The 24,297-nt window shown below is 38.2% G+C and overlaps 2 protein-coding genes and 1 long non-coding RNA gene across 6 annotated transcripts; 2 read left to right on the forward strand and 1 right to left on the reverse strand.

Annotated features, from left to right (window-relative positions):
• Window positions 1-447: 447 nt before the first annotated feature.
• On the forward strand, window positions 448-7,771 carry LOC125212775 (uncharacterized). Of its 4 annotated transcripts, XM_089069083.1 has the most exons (4): window positions 448-595; window positions 4,469-5,264; window positions 5,679-5,765; window positions 6,923-7,771. In XM_089069083.1, the coding sequence occupies exons 3-4, from the start codon at window positions 5,696-5,698 to the stop codon at window positions 7,447-7,449; spliced, it is 597 nt and encodes a 198-aa protein (XP_088925209.1). In that variant the 5' UTR covers window positions 448-595; window positions 4,469-5,264; window positions 5,679-5,695; the 3' UTR covers window positions 7,450-7,771. The 4 variants fall into 4 exon arrangements, 3 of the variants coding, with proteins under 3 accessions (XP_088925209.1, XP_088925208.1, XP_088925207.1); XR_016137291.1 differs by having other exon boundaries at window positions 4,469-5,791; XM_089069082.1 differs by having other exon boundaries at window positions 4,469-5,765.
• Window positions 7,772-9,668: 1,897 nt separating this feature from the next.
• On the forward strand, window positions 9,669-18,637 carry LOC148931189 (uncharacterized). Its single transcript, XR_016136252.1, has 2 exons — window positions 9,669-9,806; window positions 18,430-18,637. It is a non-coding gene; the product is annotated as an uncharacterized LOC148931189 (long non-coding RNA).
• A 1,592-nt stretch (window positions 18,638-20,229) lies between these two features.
• LOC125214356 (transmembrane 9 superfamily member 3) lies at window positions 20,230-23,770 on the reverse strand. Its single transcript, XM_048115353.2, has 8 exons — window positions 23,501-23,770; window positions 23,088-23,128; window positions 22,422-23,007; window positions 22,197-22,334; window positions 21,930-22,086; window positions 20,919-21,403; window positions 20,571-20,827; window positions 20,230-20,485 (listed from the first exon to the last, which is right to left on the reverse strand). Exons 1-7 carry the CDS (start codon window positions 23,650-23,652, stop codon window positions 20,608-20,610), a joined length of 1,779 nt encoding a protein of 592 aa, XP_047971310.2. The 5' UTR covers window positions 23,653-23,770; the 3' UTR covers window positions 20,230-20,485; window positions 20,571-20,607.
• Window positions 23,771-24,297: the final 527 nt, after the last annotated feature.

Here is a 24,297-nt window from a genome sequence, read left to right on the forward strand (position 1 = left end):
TTTCCTACAGATATGCATACTTGAGGCCTGGCGGAAGTGTTTTCAATTCCTTCTTAGGTATACTCTCTTCCTGGGGGCAAGGGATTTTTTTCTGTCGCATCAGGTATCATCCCTGTAACATCCTAAAAAACGGGTTTAGACAGAATTACTTTCCCGACTACAGAATAGTAGATAAAATCACTGAATTTAAAGGTTTTGGTGAATTCACATAAAATAAATTATATTCTTTTAATGGATTTGTAGGGAACGAAATATTCTATGGTGATGGACATTTTTTTTACTCCAAATGTTATTCATGGAAATAAAAATAATTCTAGAGACTTTAAGAGGATTATAGATTAATGTTATAATGCCATTTGTCATAGCATGCAACCACAAATATTAAAATATTGTCTAGAGGTCATTTCTATACATAAGACAAGTCCTCACTCCTGATTCTGGAAAAAGAAATCGGCAGTCTCCATTTCCTCTACCTCAAGCCTATGGTTCTTCTACATTTCTCGCGTTTTTTGGAAAATTGAAGAACCGATCGTGCAACGGGAGGATTATCGGGGTAGCTCTTCGCTTCTATAACAATATTATGCCTAGAAAATGAGTAAGTATAGAGTTTTAAGACTTCTGGAGTATGGATTCGTATATCGTTTATTCGTTGAGTTACCGGCATATATGTAATGTTGAAATATTGTTGAACACATTTTGGCGATTGAATCAAAGGTAATAAAAACTTAGATTGTTTTGGCATGTTATAATATTAAAATTGATCTAAGAAGTTTGTTTGGAGTGTTGATGTTAAAAGATAAATAAAATTATGAAACTAAGATGCTTTGTTTTTGTGCTTCTTGTTACGAATTGTTAAGCCTATTTAGAATGGCTAAAACTTAGACTTAACCATTTTTAAAATATCTTTGATGAGTCTAAATGTTCCCTAATTTATATGGAGAATTTAGAAGTTTATTTAGTATATGTATAAATTGTTTGGTAAATGTTGCTAGAAACTGTCGGATTTTGATAGTCAGTGTCAATATGAAGATATTTCATAAACCACTAGGAATTTTTGGGTAAATCTTGTTGGATGATACAATTGACTTCTTTGATTATTTGATAGTGTTAAGTTAAGCCTCTAATTATTTCCGGATGATTTCCCATAAAAAGAAATTAGTCTACTACAGTGGGTGTGTTAGAGAGTTAAAGAAAGTAAAGAGTGTTACAAATTTTGTACCAGAGCCTAGGTTTAGGCGTTCTTAGGCTCCTGGTTGGGTTGAATTATGTTTGGAAGCATGTCACATAGGGTGTTTTACATTAAGATTTAAATGTTTTAGCTAACTTAATTTTATTGCCTCTAGAGAATCTGTTATTATTAATATTATGATTATGACTGTTCATGTGATTATAGTCCGAGGATATAATTTGAATATGGATACTGTGCATGGAATATGAAGGTAGACATTGTTTGAGTGTATGTATCATAAAATTTGGTATCATGAATTAATAATGCAAATATGGTAACTGTTAGGTGAATCTAGACCCTTGTGAAAGGAATGAATAAGATGAGTACTTGCCCTGGTGAGTTTGTTCTAATTGCTTGGTTTGGATATAATATGAACTAAAAATAAAAAGTTGTACTTTGGAGATGAATCGGGATTGGTTTAAAACCTTGGGATAAATAGAGAACTTAGTGTGATGTATTTAAATGAATTTGGAGTACATTGATAGGCATATATATGATTTTTAAAAGCTTATGTTATGGGGTTGTGAAGAACCAGGGAGAAGATGATTTTTGATTAAAGATTTTGGAAGAGTTTCGTTAGTTAGGGAAAAGAGAAAGGAAAATCTGTCCTGATTGGTCCATAATATGCACATATATTTTGTCTTGCATTTGAGCATATTGTGTTTGAGGGAATTACTCAATGACACATCAAGTATGAAGTAACTTGTACTTAGTATTGTTTTGGCCCTACTGTACTGGTCAGATTCGGTCACCCCAAAGTGTTGGAAATCCCATTATAAGTTTTTTGGTAGATACTTTCATGTTTTAGGAAGGCACCTGAAAAATTTATACTCATTTTATCAATGTTTGCTATTTTTTAAAATTCCTACGAAACAGTCACCAGAATCTGTCAAAAATAGGCAAGCTGTAATGGAATGGCCATAACTCCCTAATCCCATGGATTTTTTGAGATTATCTTTTTGTAAAGTAAACTAGACTTTAAGAGGTTTCTTGTGTTATAGGGCTCGACTCCTGTGTTGCTCCGAGCAAAAGCAGTTAATTATTTAAAAATAGTGTAATGCAGTGAATTTGAAATGCTTCAAAAGTTGAAAGAAGAAATAAAGGTATGTTAGCTAATTGAAAGTTATTTTGGGAAATTCTTCTATTGTGTAGCTCTAATTTACATATATTTCTAAGTCTAGATAAATACCTTAGACGTTCTAAAGAATTTTACTTATTGCAATACCCCATTTTGTTGATAAAATTGATATGGAATATATGTATGATATTACAAAGATGAACAAACAGCAAATAATAATTAAAGGAAGGAAAATGGTGTGTGACTGAAGGAAACAACAAATCAAGGCTTTTGAACATTATGAGGTAGGGTATCCAGCATTAATACTCATTTCTCTTACTTAAATTAATGGTTATGCTTATATAAACAAATTTTATAATAATCTGTCCGCAGATGCAATTACGTGTAAATAATATGATTGTGTACTCATATTGTGTGTTAATTAAGAAATTGAGTATCCGGTTATGACTTGACTAATTTATAGTATGTTATTGGGTGATGTATGTAAAGTAGATTATGATTGATATGTGAAGGTAATTTATGTATTTTATGAAAGAACTCATGGGTGCGATTATTATGAATATGAGTGATACAATCATGGAAGCCGTGCGTCAAGGATTTCAACTACAGCTGGATTCAACCAGAAACCGTCCTATCGAGATGACCAAAAGCTATGAAACTATTACCATCGTCTTCGTCTTGGAAACAGCTTCGCGTGGGCATCTTGCACATCTCAATCGGAGTCCGAATGAGGGAGTTATGGCGATTTTACAGAAGTCGTGCAGAACTGGCGAGGGAGTCCAGAGAGAACACTCGGGCGGGTGTTTTGCACCCTGCAATTCACCCGACCGGGTGAATCACCCGAGACTTAGTTTTTGAGGGCCTTTTTCCACATTTTGGGCCCTTAGTATAAATACCTTTTGGTGTCATTTTTCATTCTAGATTAAGATTGTGATTGAAGTTATCTCCCTAGTGAGTTTTTCCTCTTTGAGGAATGTATCCAATTCCTTCCTTGAAGGTTGCTTGTCTCAATTTCATAGATTGATTCAAGTAGAGGTATGCATCAATGGAGTGTATCCATTGAGTAGTGGAGTCAAGGGGTGATAGAGTGTATCCATTGAATAGTGGAGCCAAGGGGTGATAGAGCTATTGAAAATTGCCTAGGGTTGTTTCCATCCTTTTGGTCAAGGTGCTATGGTCATAACTCTTTTATCTCATCATTATACACATGCTTTCCATTCCTAATCTTCCATCAATTCTTGTTTAGATTCAACTTTTGTGGTTGGGTCTACCTTATCTTTTGTTTTATTGATAAATTGAAAATCAATCTCACAAAAATAGTTAGATCAAGCATCATATATGGTTAATCCTTGGGAAATGGATCATAAAATATATGGATCCTTATCATTTGGTATCTAGAGCCTAGTACACTAGGTGTTTGATCTATTGTTGCTTTGGGTTGGGTTATTTTTCCTTTTGTTCTTTGTTTTGGCTCTGTTTTTGTTGGGATGGTCGGATTGATCAATTGTGCTTAGATTAAGCTGAAATTTGGTGTGTATGATCTATGTTATGTGACCTAGCTACCTGAAACTTTTCATCAAATAATTCCTTCGTTTTCCTAGTTAACTGTGGAGATTAACATCATTGCTCTGTATTGTCATAGTTGGGGAAAACCATACAAAACCTATCAAATTATCGAATATGACTATATATGACTATTTTTTCCTTGATCTAGACTTGTTTGAGAATCTATCCACCAAAATTCATCCAAATTGGGTGCGGGGATCAATACCAAAAAAATTCATAAAGATCTGCCAGATTTCAGCAAAAAGCTTCATCCCATGTCTTGTGTTCGTTAGTGTGTGTGTTTGCTCTAGGCCTAGTTTTCTTTGCTTTCATATGTTTAATCATTATTACTTTGGTATTTAATACTTGGTGTCCATATGTTCTTGAGGTGTATACCTTGATTGAGTTGTCCGGGTGCCAACGAGTGGGAATTGGATCGAGAGTGTGTGATACTAGCCCCACTATATTCTAAACCTACCGAGTGACATTGGTGAGTGACTTGGGGGGGGGGGGGGGTGTTGGGATACTATATTGGGGTGAGTTAGCTTCTTAAATCTCTCTTTCTTATTTTACTAATCTCTAAGGCTAGTTCCTAGTCTTTGTCTTTGTGTTTGTAGGTAACTTGGATGCCTCCTATTACTCGATCTAACAAGATGGGGGACATCCATGAGGAGGAAGTAGGGATGGGCGCAGGCTCAAGTAGTTCCAAACCCGAAGGTGATCTTGTGAGCATGATGGCACAAATGATGAAGGAATTCAAGCAAGATGTGATGACCCAAATGGATGTTCGGGCAAGAGAATCCATCGCTTGATCAAAAGAATCTGAAGCTCGAATGATTGCCGCCCAAAACACTCTATTTGAAGAGTTCAACACTTGGAAGGGAGAGCGGGGGACGAGACCTCCCACTCCTATGGGCAATGCCATGCCCAATAAGGTCCCGAAGGAAGTTGATGAAGGGGAGGCCTATGAGGGATGGCAAGGAGGGAGTGTTCGGGATAGAGTTAACAACTTGGAGAATGGAAGGTTTGGAGGAGGAAATGAGGGGTATGGTCGCTATGGGGTAGGAAACCAACATGGAGGGATGGAGCCTTATGGGGAAGTTGAAGGAGGGAAAGTGAGAAACTGGGATGAGAATAGGGGCTATAGTAGATTTGGGATGGTCAATCAATGAGGAAGAGTTGAGCTCTATGGTGATATTAGAGGTGGCTATGAATCAAGGTACCATGAAGATGGACTTGATAGGGGAAGTAGAGGAAAACGAGCTCCGTTGTCTCATGGAGAGTGGCATTCTAGGAGGGTGAGAAATCATGTTAGCCATAAGGGGTTTGAGAGGCCAATTGAAGAAGAAGTCTCATATAGAGCTCGATTGAGGCCTACCTACCTGCATGGTGGTGTTGACACGAACCAAAGAGGTAACTCATCAAGTCATTTGAATACATCCTCTTCTTTCCATTTTTCACATAAGCCTCTTGATGTATATGGAAATGTCTCCTCTTCTATGAACTTAAACCAAATTAGTAGAGAAAAAGAACGAGAGAGAGAGAAAAGGCTTGAGAGTGAAACTGAGTCTAAAAAGCCAAGAGAGCGTGATAAAAGACAAGAGTGTGAGGTGCAAAAGTCAAGAGAGAGTGGTGGGGGCGAGAGAAAAGAAAAATATCAAATGAGAGAAAAACCACAAGCACAAGTGAGTAAAGGGTGCTTGTTAGATTCTAAGGCCTACCTTGGGTGGGCACCAAATGATCCTTTGCCTCTTGCCCTTGGTGAGGAAAATAAGCCCTTACCCATTAACACTTCTTCTATGTATTTTTGTGTTGATGAATGTGTAGGAAATTTAATTGAAGATATGGAAGTGAAGTATCAAATTGCACATGGCTTGGAAACTATGCCCCCGGAGAAGGACCAAGAGGAACAAGGCAAGTGGATGAACTCCTTGCCCAAGGTTCAAGTGCACTATCCTTGTCGCCTTGTGATGCTCCCTTGCATATGATTACACTAGAGAAGTCCCTTTGTGTTGATAGATTTGTTATTGATGACTTGTGTAAAAAGTGGTCTCATGAGCTTGAATCTTTGAATGCTAAATCTATCTTTGCATCATATGTTGATCCTTTCTTGATAAATCCAAGCATTGATAGACATGAAATTTCTCTTGTGAAATCTACCTTGAATGTTGGAGTGACTTCCTTTTATGCTAAGATGCCTAAGCTTTCATTTGTTGGTAATTTTGAGTTTCATTGTGCATATAATTTTGACCACTTTTTGAAATTGTTGAAGCAAGTGAGTGAAATCCATTGTGATGAACTTTGTTTGTTGAATGATAATCCTTCTTGCAAACTTGATGTGTGTTGTGATGAACCACCTCTATATTTTGACCAAGAGTTTGTCAATTTGTGGAAGAGAACTTCTTATTTGAGCAAGAGTGGTGTGTTAATGATTGAAAATGATTGTTCGTTGCATGAGCGTAAGAATAAAAAAATTTTGCTTAGACCTCTCTTGATAACTTTCCATTTTGCACCATATGAGGACCCTTTCTTGTATATTTCTAGTCTTGATGAGAATGCCAAATCTTTTGTCAAGATGTTCAATAATTTGGGCATCATTTGTGTGGGAATGATCGAGCCAAATAGAAACAAGGTGCTTGGGGCATGTGTGTTTTGGCATGTTGATTGCTTTTATTGCATGTCCATCAAACCATTCAATGGAGTTGGGATGTTTTATGGTCTATTTGTGAAGAACTTTATATCTAATGGCTTTGTTTGGGACTACATAGTGAAGGAATGCCTATGTTTATTTGCACCCACATCTTGTACCTATATTGTGAGATTGTTTGAGTTTTGGTATGAAGGGTGTCTTGATGAGTTTGTCTTGATTCCTTATGGGTGGGATTTAGACATGAAAGGATTCATTTTTTTGTGTTCTCAATTTTATTGTGACTTGGCCTTGAGCTTGAGGGAACATGAATTTGGAGGTCCATACAACGTCTTTGGTGTATTATTGTCTCTAAGAGCCGTTAGTGGTCTTAATCCTTTTCATCATACTTTGATATTTGATTTGCTCTTTTTCCATTTCACAGGTGTGCGGAATCCGGATTTGAGGGCAAATCCTTTCCAAGAAGGGGAGAATGATATGACCATGAGTGCTAGACATCAAGTGTCTTCACCTCGACGTGAGCCATGGATTGATTGGGGTCCAAGGAAGAGAGTGAAGACGTGCCAAGGATTCAATAAAGCTAGAGGGTCTCCCGAGGATGCGAGGAATAGAGAAGGCTTGTATTTGAGGACAAATCCTTTCCAAGAAGGGGAGGATGATACGATCATGGAAGTCGTGCGTCAAGGATTTCAACTACAGCTGGATTCAACCAGAAACCGTCCTATCGAGATGATATCCGAAAGCTATGAAACTACCACCATCGTCTTCGACTTGGAAACAGCTTCGCTTGGGTATCTTGCACATCTCAATCGGAGTCCGAATGAGGGAGTTATGGCGGTTTTACAGAAGTCGTGCAGAACTGGCGAGGGAGTCCAGAGAGAACACCCGGGCGGGTGTTTTGCACCCTGCAATTCACCCGACCGGGTGAATCACCCGAGACTTAGTTTTTGAGGGCCTTTTTCCACATTTTGGGCCCTTAGTATAAATACCTTTTGGTGTCATTTTTCATTCTAGATTAAGATTGTGATTGAAGTTATCTCCCTAGTGAGTTTTTCCTATTTGAGGAATGTATCCAATTCCTTCCTTGAAGGTTGCTTGTCTCAGTTTCATAGATTGATTCAAGTAGAGGTATGCATCAATGGAGTGTATCCATTGAGTAGTGGAGCCAAGGGGTGATAGAGCTATTGAAAGTTTCCTAGGGTTGTTTCCATCCTTTTGGTTAAGGTCCTATGGTCATAACTCTTTTATCTCATCATTATACACATGCTTTCCATTCCTAATCTTCCATCAATTCTTGTTTAGATTCAACTTTTGTGGTTGGGTCTACCTTATCCTTTGTTTTATTGATAAATTGAAAATCAATCTCACAAAAATAGTTAGATCAAGCATCATAAATGGGTAATCCTTGGGAAATGGATCATAAAATACATGGATCCTTATGAATGAGTACAAGGTAATTATTGAGAAACATGAATTCTGAATTGTTGTAGATCTATGTTGATTATGATGATGAAGTGGATGAGTAATGAATATGCTCATATATGTGGTGTGATGCCACCGGAGGAAATGCTATGTGAAACGGTGTGATGGGAGGAAATGTTATATCTATATTGTGTGATGGGAGGAAATGATATATGCAATATATGGTGTGATGGGAGGAAATGAGATATGATATTTGGTGTGACGGAGGAAATATGATGTGATGTATGGTGTGATGGTAGAAAATACGATGTAATCATTGGTGTGATAGGAGGATTTGATCGACCCCGTGTGGGTGCATTTTGCTTTGCATATATACTTGTGTTTATCGCTAAGCACATTCAGGAAAAAGTGAAAAGATGTGATAAATTCTATTATAATATATTTGTGATGTGTATATGATAATGTATATTAGCCTAAAGATAATATATGTGTTTAAAAGGTGACATTGGCTGTGATTTATAAATGTGTTGGTTATGGATAAGAATGAGATATATACTTTGTACTTAACTTTGATAAATCATATGGTTATCTGATGTTAAGTTTTATACGCTAAAGCGGGCTATCTAAATGTGAATATGTGAAAGGTGATATGATTAATATATGTGCCCAAGTGAAGGCGATAGATGGCTCGTTAGGACCTATGCAGAAATTGTTAGGCCATGATTATTACCTTGAATAAATGAGCTTAAATGTAAAAGAGTTATTTAGTAATCACTATACATCTGATGATATTTGATGATGTATATGAATGTGTTTATATGGTATTGATGGACATGTACACTCTAAACAAACTACGTATGCCTAATGGTGGGCTACATGTATGTGATTACGTAATATGATAAATGAGACAAACTTGGATTATGTGCCTCCTTGAGGATAATGTTAATCATATGCTGTTAAATGTATATGAGCCAAATTTATTATGTGAATAAGAGATACGCTTGATTAAGAGTAATTGTGTAAAGATATTTGATGAAAAATGATATTAATAAAAATATTGTAGTTCATGTTTATAACGTGATCGCTGATTTCATATATATGTTAAAAGCGGAATATGTAAATCTCTATGGTAACATACTAATTATGTTTAAATAAGGATATGCTACATAGATGATATGATAGGATGACATGAAATGACCAAGAAGAAAATGCAACTGTAATTAAGGCTAGGTCGTTGCTTGTGACTATAAGAAGTCACTTAGGAAGACATGAGTTATGTGGGGATATAACTATATAAGTTGGTTAATATGATGCTAACTAAGATTGCTTGATATGATAAAATTCTCATAGCTATTTAGATTAAGTAAAATTTCGTGGACGAAATTTTTTTTAGGAGGATAAAGTTGTAGCATCCTAAAAACGGATTTAGACATAATTACTTTTCCGACTACAGAATAGTAGATAAAATCACTGAATTTAGAGGTTTTGGTGAATTCACATAAAATAAATTATATTCTTTTAATGGATTTGTAGGGAACGAAATATTCTATGGTGTTGGACATTTTTTTTACTCCAAATGTTATTCATGGAAATAAAAATAATTCTAGAGACTTTAAGAGGATTATGGATTAATGTTATAATGCCATTTGTCATAGCATGCAACCACAAATATTAAAATATTGTCTAGAGGTCATTTTATAAACATAAGACAAGTCCTCACTCCTGATTTTGGAAAAAGAAATCGGCAGTCTCCATTTCCTCTACCTCGAGCCTATGGTTCTTCTACATTTCTCGTGTTTTTGGGAAAATTGAAGAACCGATCGCGCAACGGGAGGATTATCGGGGTAGCTCTTTGCTTCTATAACAATATTATGCCTATAAAATGAGTAAGTATAGAGTTTTAAGACTTCTGGAGTATGGATTCGTATATCGTTTATTCGTTGAGTTACCGGCATATAAGTAATGTTGAAATATTGTTGAACACATTTTGGCGATTGAATCAAAGGTAATAGACACTTAGCTTGATTTGGCATGTTATAATATTAAAATTGATCTAAGAAGTTTGTTTGGAGTATTGAAGAGTAACAAATTATGTTAAAAGATAAATAAAATTATGAAACTAAGATGCTCTGTTTTTGTGCTTCTTGTTACGAATTGTTAAGCCTATTTAGAACGGCTAAAACTTAGACTTAACCATTTTTAAAATATCTTTGATGAGTCTAAATGTTCCCTAATTTATATGGAGAATTTAGAAGTTTATTTACTATATGTATAAATTGTTTGGTAAATGTTGCCAGAAATTGTCGAATTTTGATAGTCAGTGTCAATATGAAGATAATTCATAAACCACTAGGAATTTTTGGGTAAATCTTGTTGGATGATACAATTGACTTCTTTGATTATTTGATAGTGTTAAGTTAAGACTCTAATTATTTCCGTATGATTTCCCATAAAAAGAAATCAGTCTACTACAATGGGCGTGGTAGAGAGTTAAAGAAAGTAAAGAGTGTTACAATCTCCCCTTCCCTGAACCAGAAGAATTTTCCATACTAGCCACATGGGCTGATCCCTTTGACCTGGCTAATTCCGGATTCCTACAAAACTCTGAAATAACATTGGCTAGCTCTTCGTCTGTCAACTCCCTTGTGTGCATTGTCTCACACCAACCTGCTACCTCTATGTCAATAGAGTGGCTCAACTATGAATTATCAATCTGCTCCTGCATTAACCCAGTCTCAAGATATTCCTGGACCAGGGGGTTAATAACATCGATAGCATGCAAATTTTCAACATCCAACGGTTTTTTCATAGCTTCATCAATGCTAAAGGTATTTTCTCCCCATGACAATCCAGGCATATGGTTCCATCAAAAACATCAATTATTGTCTTAGCGGTACGTAGGAATGGTCTACCTAAGAGCACGCCGCTAGACTCAGCAGATTCATTCTCACTCATTTTTATAACATGAAAATCAGTCGGATACAAGAAATCATGCACTTTAACTATTACATTTTCCAGCACACCTTCGGGGGAGATACACGTTCTATCAGCCAACTGAATTACTACCTTCGTATCCACCAATCTAACTCCTATCAACTTCTTGTATATTGAAAGCGGTAAAACATTTATTGACGCCCCTAGGTCACAGATAACATGTTCAATTTTTATGTCACCCAAAGAAATAGGTAAGGTGAACATATCTGGGTCAGTGCATTTTGAAGGCATTTTCCTCTTTTGTATCACAGCTGAAACGTTCTCTCCAATCACTATCTTCCCATCAGGCTTGGTATTCCCAGCAATGAATTCCTTGATGAACTTGCTAAAGGTTGGCAACTTCAGAGCCTGCAGAAATGGCAGGTTGATTTCCAGTTTGCCAAAAATCTCCATGAAGTTCTCAGTATCATCCTTCTTCTTTTTAGCTTATCCTCGGTAAGGAAACGGCTTCATGCGTTTCAATGTACCTGCGGAACCTCCAGATGAAGGCTCACCAGTTTCTTTCCTTAATTCTCCATTTTCCACCTCTGGTTTTGGGTCTAGGAAAAAGTGGTCAGCCTCTCGGGGTAGCGGTCTGTCCAAATCACTTTCTTGAAGACCGTCCTCTACTCTGGTGCTCCTTGTTTATCACGGGGGTTACATTCTCATCATCTTTCATCATTGGCCCTTCATATCCACGCCCTGATCTCAAAGTAATCTGACTGATGTTTGCCCTGTCGGGTGGTTTCACCGAGGCTGGTATCCTTCCTTCATTTCCTCGCATTTCACTCAACGAAGTAGCAATCTGGGACATTTGCTTAGACAACATGTCCATTGCAGCTTTCTGCTCCTGCTGTGCATCCTGAAGTTTATGCACCACGTCATTGTTGGACTGCATGTTATTCTGCATATGCTGTTGAGAGCCGACTAGGTCATGCACCATGTCATCTAAATTCCTCTGAGGTCTATAGTTGGGATGGTTAGAACTTGATCCTTGACCATGGTTTGGTCCACTCCCCTGATTCTGGCGAAAGTTCCCTTGACCTCCTTGACTGTTGTAGTGCTGGTTTCCTGAACCTGGATTCCCTTGGTGGTTAGGCTGGAAATTCTGGTTATCCCCAGTGGTGTTTCTCTGGTGTGGTGGCACATAGGAGCTTCCTTGGTTGTTCTGGTTCCTATTGCCCCAATTAGGCTGGTCTCCTTGAGCTCGGTAACCCCAGTTATGATGAGGCCCTTCTTGATTCCGGTTAGGCCAATTCTGTTGGTTCTCAGCTGGACCAGGATACTGAAGTTGAGGTTGTTGATTCCCGTCAGCCCACCTGAAACAGGGTTGTCTCTCCATGGGGTCTCTTTAATCTTCCACTGGTTCCAGCTTGTATTCTGGTTATTCTGATTACAAATTTCCCATAACGTTAACCTGGGCTTGGAATTCTCCATCGGTTGACGAACCACAATAGAGTTGGAGTTGATTTTCTTCTTGACCTGACAACTTCTCCTTCTCCTGTGAGACAGGGGAATTTTTCTTTTCAATTGCGCTTAGAAGTGCCTTTTCCAATCGATCTATTCGGTCACCCACTTTTTCTCCGTCATGCTCTTTCACTGCATTTTCCGAGCTTATCATAGGCCTTCTTTGCATCGATCAACCTCCCAAGGGTTTCTCGTGCTTCACTTGCTTTATTCTTGGTGAAATTCCACCCACTCGAGGAATTCATCAAATCCTTGGACTCAGGATTAGCTCCCTCATAAAATAGGTAATAGGGTTTCATCCTCCATCATTCTGTGGTTGAGACAAGCATCGAGTAATCCCTTAAATCGAGACTAATACTGACTCAAAAACTCATCGTAGTCCTGCTTGCACTCCTGAATCTCCTTCTTAAGGGCATTAGTTTTGTTCGAAGGGAAAAAGTAATCCAGGAATTCTAACTTGAAATCCTTCCAGGTATGAATTGAGTCAGATAGCAGCCTTAACAGCCATGTGCTGGCTTCTCCCTTCAAAGCGAACGGGACTGCACGTAGGCGATAGTCCTCCTTCGTCGCATCATTTGGCCTCTTCTGGATGCTGCATAACTTGCTGAACTCATTAAGGAACTCATATGGACACTCATTCCTTTGCCCTGAAAAGGTGGGCAGAACGCCTAGCACGTTCGTCTTTATGTCGATGGACCTTTGACGCTGATTTGAGACAATAGCATAGGTTGGTTCGCCATCTAAGTGTGCAGTGAGCGAACCGATCTCAGGATCAGGATCAACTAAGTTTGCCATGTCACCGACTACTTCCTCATCTGTTTCTGAGTACTCTGTTTCTGATGATGACTTAGGGTCCTCTCTGCCGGATGAATTCCACTCTTCATCAATGTCTGAACCAAACGGGAATGGATTTCATGTGTTAACCCTGATCTGGTGGTGACTGTGGATGTTGACTCCTTGACTTGCCACCTGAATTGAACGTTCCTTGACCCAGACGAGTTACTCCAATTTCTAAACCGTGAACCTCTGCTCATAAACTGAAAAGAAAGAAAAACAAAAAAGAAATTAAAACTATATACGCCAAAATCTCTAAACACTCACACATACTACGCCATCCATCCCCGGCAACGGCGCCATTTGAAAGTCCAGTTTTATCTATGTGTGCACTTTTAATTATGGTCAAACTTCTCAGATCCAGAGAATCCGCTAGATCACAAGGTCTAGGAACTCAGGAAATCCTTGAAATCCTCGGTCGTTGGGCACACAATCTTTTTCTGTTTCAAAACCCTCAACCCACGATACTAAAAACTAGTATAAGGAAGTAGGGATCGAATCCCACAGAGATGGAAGCGTAAGGAAGCATTTAAGAGACTTTGAAAAGGTATTTTGGCTGCTGCCACGCAATTTTGGGTTGAGAACTTAACTACTAGACTCGGGAAATGTAAGCGATCTATTCTACCAGCTAGACCGAGGAAAACTGAAACCTAACGGAAGCATGCATAACGAAAACAGAGATGTAAACAGATCAATACTCCAGCGGCGAAATTTACCAGACCTAGTGAATTACTTTCCTTAAACTGCCTAAACAGATGAAGAACAGAGCGTGGGGACCATATCCAAAAACAGTAAAGGTACGAATGAAAAGCTGCAATTAACTAACTATGGATTTAACTAGCAACTAGCTTCATCTTCACCAACGATTCACGATCACAAAAAGTAGAAAACAGAGCAAGCATCAAATCGAAACAGAGCATGTCAAATTAAACTATCAAAGTACGATTAACTAAGAAAATAGAACAGATCTACTACCACTAGACGAGGTAAATGAGAAAAATGAAACTAAACTTCAAAACCCATGCAGAAATTACCAGATCTAAACATCGGACGCTTCATCCGCTCCGAATCTAAGCCATCCGCAACAAACCACAACAATTCTCATCTCCGATCACTCCGATCTAACCAAATTCAACCGATCAACTACAAGTTCAGCACAATTCAACTCAAACCAGCAGATCAAGTGCGAAAAGCATCCAAGGTAAAGCAAAAAGCAACATAAACATAAAACGAAAACATAAAGTAAACTTTCATAGCTAAACGATTACGAATTCCACAACAATTCAACAAAACAAAGCCGAGCTTCGAACGAAGACTCGGGGAATTCCAAAGCAGAAATTAAAACAGAAAGCAATAAATTGTTTCTTCGCCTCACGTAGAGACGGTGGTACACAACGATGATACAAACTACGAACCCAAACCCCCTGAATTTGGTAACCCCTAAGTGTGTGTGTAGGAGTGTGAAAAGTGAGCTAAGAGCAAAAGTGAGATGATGGATGCCTCAGGTGTGTTGCGTGCTCTTATTTATAGGCATGGAGTTGATCTTCTAGAATATTCTCTTGAATTTTCCTTTTTGCCCTCCGTCTAGAAATCTCTTCCATCGGGTAACTTTCTTCCTTCTTCTGCTCACTTTCCCGCCAGATTTCTTCACCATGTGGCTTCCTCCCTTTCTTCCTTGATCTGGCTGTTTCTTCTACACACCTGACTTAAAAGCTATGTTAGACCCAGGAAATTGCTGAATTTTATTCTAGGAAATTGCTGAATTTTATTCTATAACCAATGCATGAAATTAGCCTTATCAGTTTTACATGCACAACTTGCAATACGATTATGAATCTGGATCTGTTATTCTTTTATGCAATTTCTGCTGCGCTCATTAGATGAATACAAGAATTCCTAACAATTTAAGCTATCTGATAGTTCTTGTTCATATTGAAAAGTAAACTTACTTTTGATTGAAAGACAATACTATAAATTAGATTAAATGTAAAAGACTATACTTTCTTTGTACTATTATCTAATTTAAATGAAACGCTTTTATAGAAAACTCATAATTGCATCTAGACACAATTATATGTCCATATTACTAATGTGTCGTTAGGATTTGTAATGTTTTGTTAATAAGCTAATTAGGTCAAATCTGTCTTGCTTGAGTAGATATATGTCTAATCCTTGACCCATGCATTGGGCCTTGAAATGGCTTCTTAGATATCTGAAACATACTTCTAAGTATGGTATGTGTTTTTCTAAGTGTAATGATGGTGTTGAGTGAAGGGTCCGGTCTGGTTCTTATGTCCTCGATGGTTTCGCATGTGGAACTGGAGTGTATCCAACTGATCAGGAAGAGATTCCCGACCCAGCTGAGTCGTTGATACGACGACCGAGACCTGAATTCAAACAAATTTCCTCAACCCACTTCTACTGATTAGTATAGCGGAGGTAAGGGTCGAATCCCACGAGGATGGACACGTTTAGATAACTGTGGTGACTTTCCTGGGTGTTTGGTTAGCTACCACGCTTGGGTTGAGATTTACCTAGACAGGAAATAAGGTAGTACTCTACTGACTAGTAGGCGGGAAAATAACAGACATGTGGGAGTGTTCGTGAAAGTAGGGGACAAGGTGTATCAGAGACATGTGGAAAGTAGACAGTTACTAAAAGAGGAAAGTTAGACAACAAGGTGTATCTGATGGCTGGGGGCTTTCTGACAGGTCTGGATAGTACCTCTGAAAAGTAGGAAACAAAAGTAAAAAGTAACTTAAAAGTAAAAGTGGTTCAAACTAAAGTTGATTTTGACGTTTTCTTCTTCACCAAGTATTGACAAAAATCATATGAACACAGACACCATAACTAAACTTCAGATTCATGAATTCAAACTCAAGATCCATCGATTAAAATGCTTAAACTTAAATTAAACGGTAAACTGCAACTTTTACTTCTACTGACTGACATGCAAGGTGGTAATCACGGCTCAGAAAAGAAACTCATGCACGAGAACTTCACAAAACATAGCTACACTTCGAATCAAACAACTTCCGATGAGAAAACACTTAGAAATTGAAAGCAATAACTAAATCTAACTTCCCTAGGCAGAATGAAGCAAACTCAAACCAAAGTGACATGCGAAATAGAAACTTCATAACGTAAATGTTGGAAAATAACAAAGTACTTCAAAAGAGCAACAACGATAAGTGTTTGCAGAATAACTAGCGATGAAAACAAGTAAACTTTAACTAAGAAAGCGATTAAGATTGTTTGTGCCACTCCGAGCGATGATACTACTATACTACTGCGATAACTGGCTGGAAAGGCGAACTGATGACTTCTCCGGTAAACTCTGGACGTCAAGTGACCATGGCTGTGGCGAGGAACGAGAGGTAAGATAATGCTGAAGGATGGATCTTCTAGAGAGAATTCTACTAAGTGTGATTGTCAAACTCCGAACCGAACTTCCTTTTCTTCTCTCTCTCCAAGTGGCTTCTTTTATAGGGAGGCTTGCCCTTGCTTTTAGGGTAGACTTCTCCCGCACTTTGACCTTTTTGCCCTTGTCAATGATCATCCCAGCTATCCTCCTTCTCCATCTCGAGCCTTTTCTCTGGCATGTATTCTGGTCAGTATCGCACCCTTCTAATGCCCTTTTCACTTGCGTCACCCGAATCGTCACCTACTGACTTGGATCCTTCAATCCTGCACACTTTAGCAACTGTTTTGCAGATAATACATGTATTTCACGACATACTGACCAGTAACCAAGGCTTAGAATACGACTTATCATTGAGCTATGTGGTTTTGTTGATTCTAACTATGCCAATGACAAGGACAAGAGAAAGTCCACTACTTCTTATGTGTTTACTGAGTGTAGCTCTTGTGTTAGTTGGGAATCTCAATTGTAGCACATAGTTGCCCTCTCCACTACTGAGTCATAATATATAGCCATTACAGAGGCTATGAAGGAGGCTATTTGGTTAAAGGTAGTTCTCTCTGAACTTAATTTTTTGAATGATACTCCTGCTGTGTATTCTGATAGTCAGTCTGCTATTCAATTGTGCAAAAACCCTGTGTTTCATGATAGGACCAAGCATATAGATGTTAGGTTCCATTTCATTAGAGATGGTGTTGAAAAAGGTGAGGTTTTGTTGCATAAGGTGCATACTGATAAGAATCCTGCTGACATGGGCACTAAGTGTTTACCTGTTGAAAAGTTGCTTTCTTGCATCAAAAGGTTGCATTTTGATTGTAGTTAGCATGTGCATCTGCATATCCCGGGGGAAGACCTTGATGATTCATTTAGGCCTTGGCTTAATTTGAAATCACAAGACAGTAAAGTTCTATAAGACTAATTGGCTTGCCATCTCGTGTCTTATTAGGCAACCTGGCCTTATCTCTTGACTAATGAGCTTAAAAACTCTTTGGTGTCTTGAGAGGGCCTTGTAGGCTGTGATGAAGCAACAGCAGACTAAGGTTCTCCCTGTGTGCTCCCAATGTAGTCCAAGGTGGAGAATGTTGAATATTATGTGGACTAATTGGTTTTGGACTGATATATTTAATTATGTTTGGGCTGACCCAATTTAATTAAATGTGAGGCCCAACAATTATTTGTAAGCCGCCACGTGTCACTACTCACTCGGATCACAAGCCACAATCGTTGGATCTGTGGATGTGTTAGTTTGTGAGAGAAATAGAGGAGCCAACTCCTTATCTCTTCATTCGATTCAACTCTCTCTCTCTCTCTCTCGGCTTTCTCTCTTCCTTCTCTCTACTTTCTCTCTCTACACCCACGGCGGTTTTAGCCGGTGTTCTCCTATGATCTTCTGTTCTGACCGATGAATCCAAGTATTAGTGGTTTCTATCGGTGAAGCTTTGGAGTTAGGAGACTCTCTCGGTTTCCTTAAGAGTTTGAAGCAGATTCTGACCTAGGGTTTGAGATCCTTCAAGTTTGGGTGTTCGGCGTCTGAGATCCTGTGTAGATCGTGGAAGATCTATGAGTTTGGTGACGGTTGAGAACGGTGGTGGTGAACTGGTGGTAACCGGTGAGATTAGGGTTTCTGGCTCCTGTGTTCGACGTTTTCTCACCTTTGTGACTTGTGGTTGTAGCGTGTGGGGAGGTTCTTGGCCTGGTGTAGTCGTTGTTGTGACCTGAGTCATTCTCTGACTTGCTTTGCCTTAGTCTCTGTCTGTTGTGTTTGATCCAAAAGGATCTTGTCTCTATTACTAACATCTCTATTAAGTGTGCAGGTGCTTAATCAGATCAAGCTTGAGAGTCCAACCTGGTAGAAGGCTTGACCAGTAGCTAGGGTTTCTGATTTGTAACCATTTGTTCTTAGAGTGTTTGTAATCTTGGTTTACTTGTAATCTTGTTTTGATTACATTGTAATTGGCTTGTAACTCAGAGATTAGCCATCTCAGAACCTTTGCAATAAAAGAGGTCCCGGTTATTAGTGAATCCCGAGTGATATGATCCCTACAATAGTAAAATACAATAAAAAAGCAAAATAGAGATAAAAATAAATTGCAATAGATTATTGAGATAAAATGGAAAAAAATTCTGATGCAAAGTGGATAAAGTTATACTCCATCCGTTCAATAGTAATAGAGTCATTTTGTCATTTTGATATGTTCCATAGTAATAGAGTCTGCACCGAAAGGACACGAACATTGGCCTAAAGGTAGGAATGGCATGCACTCAACCACCAGATCACTAGCCTATTTAGTTGGACCATTTCTCATTTACTCAATTTTGGACTCAAATATAGATATACCAAAACATTGAAGGAGAGAGAAGAAAGAGAGCGCAAAGATGCTTCCGATTGGAATTGAGAGAGAAAAAGCAATCATGTTTTCGATTGATCAGTTCAAACCGACCGCGGAGCAGCTAAACGCAAAGACGTTTTCCGATTAGAATTGAGTTCAAGCCGAGCGGGGAACGACTGATCGAAGACTTTCCGTGGGTGAAGGGAGAGAAGTGTAAGCCATATCTCAACTTTAACGATTTCGATAATGAAATCTAATTCTAGATTTGAATAAATTCAACATAAAATCATCAACCTCCATCCATGCTTTCTTTATTTTGATGTAGAGATTGGAATCCACCATTTGATGTTTAAGCTCTTCTCGCCGTACATCTGCTTCTCGACGATGCCTTCCCATCCGAGCTTCTCTCCCTTCGCCTCGCCCACGGCAACAGGAAGTCTTCGATCAGTTGTTTCACACTCGGCTTGAACTCAATTCCAATCGGAAACGTCTTTGCGTTTAGCTGCTCCGAGGTTGGTTTGAACTGATCAATCGGAAATATGATTGCTTTTTCTCTCTCAATTCCAATCAGAAACATGATCATGTTTTACACGTTTAATTATATAGTCAATTATGTGTTAGTTTTAATTTATTTAAACTATAGAATCCGTTGCTTTCGCGCGTAATCACTTGATTTTTGGATAATTAATTTCCTTTTGTTTTAGATTCTAGTAGTATTTTTCGTTATTTGGATAAGATTATAATATGAATACACTTAATTTTTATCTGTATTTACTTGTTTATTCAAAATATAGAATCTATGTACATCTTATCTTAACTATTTATGGTATCTTTGTTCTTTTCATGTGTTTCAACCTAAATCCCCCGATATTTTGGATAACAATCTTCCTAGTTAATTATAGTTAGGGGCGCGGGTACTTGTACCCGAATTTAGCCAAATATGTTGTCCCAATACCCACCCCGCAACGTATCGAGATTACCCGTGTCGGATATCCCGCACCCGACCCACCCTGCAACTGCTTTGGTTGTACTAGTCTTATTACAATTAAGAGAAAAAAATTTCAAAATAAAAATTTTCAGATCAAAATAAAAATAATTTGTATTTTTAAAAGACGAGGTAGAAAAAAATTGCATAACAATTGCACTCCACAGCAAGTGAACTCCAGTTAGACTTTTTTAAATAAAATGAACACACTAAAACTGAACTGGACTATCCCAAAAGACAAAAAAAAAAAAAAAAAAAAAAAAAAAAAAAAAGAGATTTGGATGAAGTGCACCAGTAAATAATAGACAGAAGAAATCAACATAAATGTTCACATCTCATATTCCATCTGATACAAAATTTTCAACAAAAAATAAAAATAAAAATAGTACTACATGCAATAGCAAAAGACCTATACTAGTGAGTTTATTAGCCCTACTTAAACTACTTTCCGCTCATAAAGTGTTTCAACAATGGCCACTCTACCTCTGGATGCAGCCATTCACTCAAGGATGATATCAATATGATACACCACCATTTTCCCCACCCAAAATACTCCTGTACATGGATTACACAGTTCCTTTTTCAAATTAACTCCAATATGCTTATATTAGAAAGATTTACCCATATGTAGGGCACATACCTGCAGAACTTGGATGCTTTCCAGTAAAAGGAAAGTATCATTCACACTTAATTGAGCGATATATGTGGCGCACAAAGAACAAAGAAGCACGGAAACCGACTGCTCCAAGCATTAGGAAGAAAGCATAGCATATGCAGGCCATGTACCCGAAGAAAAATGAGGTCTGCATGAAGCCCGACATATCCGACCGTGCATAATAGTAATACAGGCAGTAGCCATAAATAAACAAGCCGGTAGATCCACCACATAGGAAGGACCTGGTTCGTAGAAAAGGAAAATCAGGTGTTGAGTGATAAAGTCAAGGCGAGATACTAATAACAAGACAATGTTCACAGCATGCTAACATACCTCCACCACCATTCATGATCTTCAGCCGCAAGTTGGAAATATGTCAAGGCAACTGTGATAAATGCAGTGACAATCAGGAGGATAATGAAGACTATGAACAGAATACTGTAAATGGTGTAGATCCTGTGGCCCCAGACACTAGCGAATATGTAGTAAAGTTCAATATAGATGGCACTGAAAGGCAAAAATCCAGCCATAGCCATTTGTGGCAATGTTGCACGGTACCAAGGCAAAGGTGGAATTTCTCTAGGATATTTTGTTGTACGGACTGGAGCTTGGAACTCTGCCTTGCTATTCTTTCCTGCAATCCCTCCCAAAACTAATAAAGGTGATGTCACAAGAGCCCATATCAGAAATATCACCACGATGGTGCCAAAAGGAAGAGCTGCAGTAGCATGGTAAGCAATGGCCACCGTGTTGAGGAAGCAAAATGTGAGAAACAACGGCCCGCAGAAAAGAGCTCCAGTCAATAACAAATTCCTTACCTGTTAACAAGATAAAGCACTAAAAATAAGAAGCATGTTGGAGAGAAACATGCACTACACAGTACACACAAAATATAGGAAACAAGACTGATGCTTAATATTAACCAAGATAGAACCAAGGGAGAAAAAAATATACATAACTCATTTTCAATTTTCAGACTAAAGATCCTGGACTTACCTGAATGCTCAATAAAATTTTCACATGTTACCGGTAATGAAATTGAAAACCAAAGTCAGCTCAGTCTTTCATTTGGATTACATTTTAGTTCATGCCACTCATCTATGGGGTATATTCATAAATTATAACGATAGTCAGTGCATGAAACTCCGGTCAATATGTTATATCAGGTAGGGAAAAGGCAGGAGAAGACAGTAAGAAATATCAGGTTTGTTGATGAACAAGATTCTCCACAGGTAAGTATACATAAAATATATCAACAGAAAACGAAGCAGAACACAAAGAACATCAATGTACATGAAATTAAATATGAAACGCGAGCATGGTGCTTGGACTGAATTTACTAACCCAATTTGTTCCTTCTAGCTGGCAATAAAAGGAAGCTGCTGTATAGCCTGCAATACCAGATGTAAGGGCATATATGACCACAAGTGCAGTGAAAAGAGCTCCTCGGTTGTAGGGATAAAATACACCAACAAGAGCAAGTAAGAATATAAAGGTGGCCCTGGAGATGAGAAAATTCAATCGTTAACCGCTTTCCATTATTTAAAGTCAATAATTAACACTTCCCTAAACATAAAAATAACTTCAAAAAATAGAAGATGACATCCTTACAGGGTAAATAGCTGTGTGCCACTTCCAAGACAAGCAGCAAACAATGACTTGTATTTTGGGAACCTAAAAACATCACCATGGATGTATTTCCAACCAGTTTCTTCTTGGTCGTCTGCTGCCTCCTCATCATGGGCATATCTTTTTTAGCAAAACAAGAAAAGTGTTAGTAGAGATCACACATAATTTATCTGCTCCTAAATGCAGAAGAATGTGAGAAGGCCTTACTTAACAAAATCATTCTTGAGCACTCGCATCAAGATAGTAGCAAGGAATCCAGTTAGAAGGAGAACAGTCACACAAGAATTGATAATTGAAAACCAGTGGATCTCTAAGTGGCGAGGAAGTGAAGAAGATTTAGAGTACTTTTCCATCCTCTTCTCAAAAGGCACGTGAGTTTCCTTCCATTTGGCTGAGTACATGAATTCAACATCCACTTCTTTGTCTTCAGTAAGATCCACAAGTGCACTAGGGTCGGTGCGTGCGTTGATCTCAATCACGCGATCCTTGTTATAAAATATTTCAAAGTGGAGATGCTTAAACAGGTAATATTTGTACTCGCTAGGATCGCCTTTTCCTTCCTTGTCAACCTTTCCCAGGAAACCCCAAATGGGCAAGTCATCATAGTACATTTGAAAATAATAGTCCTTTGCCACGGCTCTTCGAAACTCAGCAACATCTTTCTTTGAAAGTTTCTTCTTACAAATGACTTCAGACTCTCTGTCGACCAAAAAGTCAAGCTTGTACGGAGCACTGACCAAACGATCTCCATTTAAAACTTCACCGAGAGCTTCACTTTTATCTTTCAATTCACCTGTTGGCACAAATGCTAGGATGAGCGAGGGAGAGGAAAAACAAAAGTTAATACATAAGAGTAATACTATGAATCAATACCTGTAGAGCAGAACGGGAGATCAAAGTAGCGGTATGTTTCACTGTCAATCAGAACATACAATAGAATATCAGCATTGCTAGATGATGAAATGAACAGAGCAACAGATTGCATCACAGAATCACAATCAGGAAACCAAAGTTCATCAAAGCTTCATGATAACACAATAACACAACCATCAACTGCAAAATCAAAGTCAAAACCCCACACTCTCCAATTTTAAGTTCCTTAAAAACCAAACTAAGTATCGTAAATTCCACACGCCGATTAGCATAATCTGGAGCTAGTAAATCCTAAATCGTCCACGACTATGACAACACCGACAGTACATAAAAATCCCCAAATACAAATAAACATTATTCGAGTAATTAAACAAAAGAAGAAGAAGAAGAAGAAGATATGATTGCAAAAAGACCTCGGATTATGAAATGGCCCCACTTTGTTGGCATACAGCGGCACCGGATCTCCGACTTTGTACTTGTGATCGGAGCCATCCGACCAAACGGCGGGGAACGCAGAGCAGAACAATAGCAAAACGACGATGTGCCACCCTCCTCCCCTCGCCATTTTGATTGTTAATTCTTTCAGACTGAAAGAGGGGGTTTACTGTAAACAGAGAGAGAGAAGTTGTAGAGAGAGAGAGAGAAGAAGCTCAGATCTCGATCTCAACTTGTATACAAGGCCGGATAAATCTTGATTGAATGAAATGTGAGTACACGCCAACTTAAGAGCGCGTGGGCTCAAAACAAGTTAACGAACTGTCAATTTCTCTTTTAAGCACGATCATTTCTCTCCATTTATATTGAACAAATATCTTACTTCCAATTAATATTAATAATACTAATAAGAGTGGAAAACTAGTACTTCCTCCGTCTGTCTCTGAATAGGAGTCTCATTTTTCTATCTTAATCTATCTATGAATAGGAGTACATTTTTACCATAAATAGTAATAGGATCTCATTTTTTACTAACTCATTTCACTAATATTTCATTTAATATACCTGCAGTGGAGGATGCAAGAATTTATTTTGGCAAGGGCTCCACATCCACAGTTCATTCATTCAGATATAAAGTCTCGCCCCGTAAGTGGAAAAAGTAAGTATAGTATGAGTCTTACTTTTATATCTTAAGTTTATAATGAAATATGAATGTAGTGATTTAGAAAAGTGACGGATTGACTTATCCTAAAAAAGCGAATCAGGCTTTAAGTTG

This window comes from Salvia hispanica, chromosome 3 (genome assembly GCF_029641045.1).
Source record: "Salvia hispanica isolate PSC_SH4W2 chromosome 3, Shi_PSC_v1, whole genome shotgun sequence".
Taxonomy (NCBI): Eukaryota; Viridiplantae; Streptophyta; class Magnoliopsida; order Lamiales; family Lamiaceae; genus Salvia; species Salvia hispanica.

Excerpts from the sequence above, each read along its gene's own strand:
- LOC125212775 (XM_089069081.1), top strand. The coding sequence starts at position 5,836 with ATGATTACACTAGAGAAGTCCCTTTGTGTTGATAGATTTGTTATTGAT.
- LOC125214356 (XM_048115353.2), bottom strand. The coding sequence starts at position 23,652 with ATGGCGAGGGGAGGAGGGTGGCACATCGTCGTTTTGCTATTGTTCTGC. Across the intron at positions 23,008-23,087 it reads TCTCCCGTTCTGCTCTACAG|GTGAATTGAAAGATAAAAGT; the intron begins GTATTGATTCAT and ends TTGTGCCAACAG. Across the intron at positions 20,828-20,918 it reads GATCATGAATGGTGGTGGAG|GTCCTTCCTATGTGGTGGAT; the intron begins GTATGTTAGCAT and ends TCTACGAACCAG.